The sequence below is a fragment of the Malania oleifera genome, chromosome 8, assembly GCF_029873635.1.
Source record: "Malania oleifera isolate guangnan ecotype guangnan chromosome 8, ASM2987363v1, whole genome shotgun sequence".
Lineage (NCBI taxonomy): Eukaryota > Viridiplantae > Streptophyta > Magnoliopsida > Santalales > Ximeniaceae > Malania > Malania oleifera.
In genome coordinates this window covers 105,007,156-105,012,767 of record NC_080424.1, presented here as the reverse complement: position 1 = coordinate 105,012,767, position 5,612 = coordinate 105,007,156, and the positions used below count along the sequence as shown (strand labels likewise).

Here is a 5,612-nt window from a genome sequence, read left to right as displayed (position 1 = left end):
TCGTCGACGAAATTCAGGCTGCCCCAAAACCCCCTCTCGGTACTTTCTCATCGACAATGCCTTGTATTCGTCGACGAATTTCCTTATGTACTCATCGACGAAGCCCTGTATTTATCGATGAGTTTCCTTATACACTCGTCGACGAAGCCTTGTATTCGTCGACGAGTTCTGGCAATTCCTTGAAATTATTATTATCTCCAAAATGCGATATCTTCACGTTCGTCGACGAAGCCTACTGCCTCCTTCTGTTTTTATTTCTATTTCTCTCTCTCTTAATATTCAAATATCATTATTTTCTGGGTTGTTACACCAAGAGTATGTTTTGTAATTATGGGAACATATATCCTAGTGTTGTATAGACTCTGGTATGATATGTTATATGGAAAGATTGAACAATTTTCATTGTGTATTTGATGAGTATGGATGTATATATGTATGTTTTGTAGGGCTTCCATATACCCCACGAGATCGGACCCTCTTCCATTATTGTATCATGTATGTTTAATTGATACAGAGATAAGTTAAGTTACTATTTTTCACACCTAGGACTCATCTGAAGGTTCGAGGCGTGACATTGTTTCTATTGAAAAATCAAGATGTTTCAAAATTGTGTACCTTGGTAATGTTTCAAACATTAAAACTAAGGATAATTAATTGTGTAATATTATCATAAAGATTATAAGTATCATTTCATATATTTTTAAGCTACTACAAAGCAATTAGTGTGCTCCAAATAACTTAATGCAAAGAATATCATAGAAATAATTATAGAGAAGAGTGCAAGTAGTGTACTTAAAATTGAATTGATTAATGAACTAATAAGTCGGCTAGCTTAATTCAATGAGTGATACTATTATATTATATCTACATTTTATATGTTATCATATTTTAAATTTATGTAATATATTAAAATATAATGCAAATAATAATTTTTAATGTGAAAATATTTTTTTAAGTAAAATGTTTTTAAAACTTGTCAAACTAGTGTAATTTCTTATTAGTCACCAATTTAACCTTGTTTCATTGATCTAATTAATTTTTTCATCAAGCTCGAATCTAGAATTTAATCCAAATATAGACCAATTTATTTGTTGATTTGACTAACTTAATTGATCAATTTAGTCTAATTTTAAAAATATTTATTTCAAGAAATTCACATCTATTACATTTTGATTTTCTATATTCACTATTTGGGATAATTTTACATGATGACAAAGTATTTTCTATCTATAATACTTATCTTGGAAATTTTTTACTCATAAAATTTAGATCATAAATTTAAATTTATATAAATTTTGATAAAAATATAATAAACAACTATATTCAAATGCAACCAAATCGATTCAAACTTAGATATAGAAATTAAAATCAAAACTCTCAACCAGATTTATTAGTGTTTAGGAGCTTATAAATTTGAATAGTAAACTCTGTACTTAAAAAATGCATTTCAAATCTTAAACTTAAATTTAAATAAATTTTTTTTATAATTTTATATTATATTTTATTCAAATTCAAGCTATGCAAAAATATAAATTTTATATTAATTTTCGTACGAATTCACTCCAAGCACAATCTCAAACAATTCAGGGAAAAAAAAGTTCAAAAGAACATTTTACATCTTAAAAAAATCAATTAGAAATATTTACAAAACCTCTGAGAGTCTGATTGCAGAGACAGAAGACGACATGGAAGATAATCCAGCAAAGATGAAGCAATTCGTGCTGAGCGAGCTCGGCAAACTTTCTCAACATGTCCAGAGCGTGGTGGAAAGAACCGAGCTCACCAACATCTCCTGGGCGCCGCTAAAGCTCCGGTGGCCGTGGGATCTTCTCCGCGGAGAGATCTGCAGAGGCAACGTCTGCGTCGCCGGCGACGCCCTGCACCCGATGACGCCGGACATCGGCCAAGGGGGCTGCTCCGTCCTGGAAGACGGTGTCGTTCTGGCGAGGTGCCTCGGCGAAGGCTTCCTAGCGAAAAACCAAAACGGCGGCGAGTGGGGAAGGATCGAAAAGGCAGTGGAGAAGTATGGGAAGGAGGGGAGGTGGAGGAGTGTTGGGCTGATAGCGGCGGCGTACGCGGTGGGGATTGTGCAGCAGAGCGACGGGAAGGTGATGAGATTCTTGAGGGACAATTTGTTGCCGGGAATTTTGGCTGGATCTCTTCTCAAGATGGCCGATTTCGACTGTGGGAAGCTTAATTAATTAATAAATTAATTGGGGTTAATTTGAACCCAAATGTTTGATGTATATTTGCAGAGTACTGCAAATTGGAATTAGAAATAAGAACACAGATTGGGGATGATGACACTCTTTCCGAGAGCAATATATAAAATAATAAAGACCTGGTCTGAAATTCAGCCCCCCTTTTTTGTCATCAAAGCTGAGAATGTTATTTGAGAATAATCAAGAGAAACTAAAAAAAGAAAACGCAACAGGAAGATAACATTAGACTCACTTGCATATATTATTCAAATTTCATTACATACTATCAAATAAATTCACAAATACAATATCTCATATTTAGGAAAGGACTTAGTATTTGAATTTGTATAGATTTGAAGAATATAATATAAAATTATATTAAATTTTATTCAAATCTATGCGAACTCAAATTCAAGAACCAAAAGTCATACTCTCAAAGGATCCAAACACAACAAGGAACGACCAAAAATGTGAAAACAACAATATTGCAAAATTAAATAAAATTATATATTTGTTGTTGTACGAGCTAACTACTTTTTATTGACCTGTCAAGAATAAGGATCTTCTTCTGTAGGGATTCTTCATTCTGGTCTCCCAAACAAAAGTCTTTTCTCCTGAAAAGCATCGAAAGGAAGGAACCATCCACCATTGAAATTAAAACTTTCAAAGTTGCATCGAAACTCATTTTATCTTTTATCTTTCAGACACAAATGAATGATATAAATACTTTAGGTATAAGCGAGTTTATATAGGTTTAAAGCACTTGCAATGATTTAAAAATTTTAATATATCTACCATTATTACATTCTTTAATTAGTTCTTTCTTTATTTGTTGTCTTTGATGATACAACAAATCTTTCTTTTTAGGGCACCATCTAGTAACATGAAAATTTTAGTGTGTATTCTATTTTCTTTTCTTAGATAAATATTTCTACAACAAAACTTATTGATATTAGTTAGGTATTATCAATACATTGAAATTATTAAATTCCTTAATCAATAATTTCTATAATAAGAAAATGTGTTCGTCAAGAAATACAACTAAATTAAATGTTCGTCACAATTTCTAAGAGCATTCATATTAAATTTCAATTTCTATAATTTGTGTTTGTTCATAATGCGTTAGGTAAAATAAGAGTGTTTAGATTCAAACATTTCCAAAAAAAAAATCTCCAAAAATTTCATGCAACGTCAAAAATTTATGAGAGCATGAAAAATGCTATTTCTATTTATCAAATGAAATTTGAACAATTTAAGAGGGTGTGATTAAAAAGAAAATATTTTTAAATTTTGAAGCTTAATAATTTTAACACTAATGAGGCATGATCAAAACCAACTTAATGTTTTCAATGCCAACTTTTCAAGAAAAAAAATTAAAATAGAAATATAATTAATATTATATATTCATTTTATCATGGACGTTGTTAGCCAAAACCATCATTTTTTTAGTAATTAAGTTGAAATGCATATGAAAACCACAATTCCAAAATACTTAATGAGATACCTAAAATACTAATTTGAGATGATTATTTTAGTAAATATTTTATTAACATTTTACTATTTGGGTCTTCATAATTCACCATGCTTACCTCCTTTATTATTAGCATAATGGAAGCATTATATACCATAACTCTAGATAAAGATCAAATTGGAATTAGGAAAAAAAAAAAAAAAAAGAAGGAAAAAACTGAGAGAGGTGATAAATAATAAAATTATTTATGTCAATAGTTAAGTATAAAAGATATTAAATTATACACACACACACACAATCAAGAAAAAGGCACACCAGCCCCCAGGGCTGAGCTCAGTTGGCAAGGGCGGACTCCGGGATTTCCTTTCACTAGGTGAGCCTAATCCTGGCATCCCGGGTTCGATTCCTGCAGCGGGCGCCTGAATTACTTCTCTGTGGTGGGTGGGGCTCCTGCTACAGGGCGTGGGATTAGTCACATGCCAGTGCGTGCGGACCGTAAAACGGACGCGCGTTGACAGCTGTGGATACCCAGCGTTACCCAAAAAAAAAAAAAGGCACACCAGGGTCTAACTTATAATTTTGATGGAGTACGATGCTATAACAATAAGTTATTTATTTATAAAAAAAAAAATGAAATGATAGTTTAATTGAATATCGAGATGAGTGTAAAGAAATTATTAAGGTCATACAAAACTATAATCTTTAGCAGAGGATATTATAAAAAGAGACAAATAATGATCAATTTGATCCATCATTTTTTTATAGAAGGATTGACTAAAAAAATCATAATGTTAAAAATAATTAACCAAATTGTACTTTAAATATTAGGTTTAGATTTTTGTGGATTAAACTTGCAATAAGTTTCAACAATCTACACAAATTTAAATCTAATGCCAAAAATATATATTCTCAAACACAACATTGAAATCAACACATTACACGCTCATACATGTACTTTCCCTCTACTCTGATACCGTTTGTAATCTTACCCGATTAACTCGAGTGCGGTTGCAACTGATACCAATCAGGGCACTTACCTTTCATAACAAGCTCTCAGATAAAGAAATTTTATTGACTTTGGTGTATTCCCAAGAGGGGTGAATTGGTATTTAAAATTTATTCTTAAGCATGTCAGAATCAGCTGCAGTAATACTCAACCTAAGGTTTGTATATATACTCATAAACCTAAATGCGTAGATAAATGTAAAAAGCGGAAATTAAATCATGTGCAACATTCATTGTAATAACCCAAAAAAGGGATATAGAAGATTAGTGGAATGATCCAAAATAATAATAATAATTAATTAATTAATCGAAATTATAAAAAAAAAAGAAAAAAATAATTAAAATTTATTTTTATTTTTATTAATAAAATATATTATTATTAATATTAATTAAATATATTATTATTATTATAACTTCCTGAAGGATCTTATCCTTAAGGAAGACCAAGTCCCTTCCCCCTTTTTCTTTCTTTCCTGTTCCATTCTCTGCGCAGAGCCGCAACCCCCTACAACAGTTTCTTTCTCTCTCCTCATTCTCTCTCCTTCTCTCCTTAATTTCGTGATGGATTTTTACCCGATCAAAAATCAGAAGATACCGCTAGACTCCATTCTCCGCTGCCGTCATTTGTACCAGAGCGGATCGGTGGTAGGAGCGGCGTAGATGTATCTCCTGGGTAGCCAATTTTTTCCTTTTTCTTTAATTTCTTGCAAGTTATAAGTCTGATTGACGAACGGACACCACCATGAGAATCTAGGGATAATTCTCTACAAATTGAGAGGGACGGAATTCTCGTAGGGTCGTCATGGGTAAAATCCCAAATTCGAGGTACAGGGGTTATTAAATGACTTATTTTTAATTAATTAGGATTAATTTAGAAATGCTAAAATGTTGAGCATCTAGAGTTGAAATAGAATTTTCAAAATTTAAGACCCGAG

At 31.8% G+C, this 5,612-nt stretch overlaps 1 protein-coding gene across 1 annotated transcript; it reads left to right on the top strand.

The window, feature by feature from the left end:
• Positions 1–1,636: 1,636 nt before the first annotated feature.
• On the top strand, positions 1,637–2,359 carry LOC131162114 (monooxygenase 2-like). Its single transcript, XM_058118278.1, has one exon. The coding sequence runs from the start codon at positions 1,686–1,688 to the stop codon at positions 2,199–2,201; it is 516 nt and encodes a 171-aa protein (XP_057974261.1). The 5' UTR covers positions 1,637–1,685; the 3' UTR covers positions 2,202–2,359.
• The last annotated feature ends 3,253 nt before the right edge of the window (positions 2,360–5,612 follow it).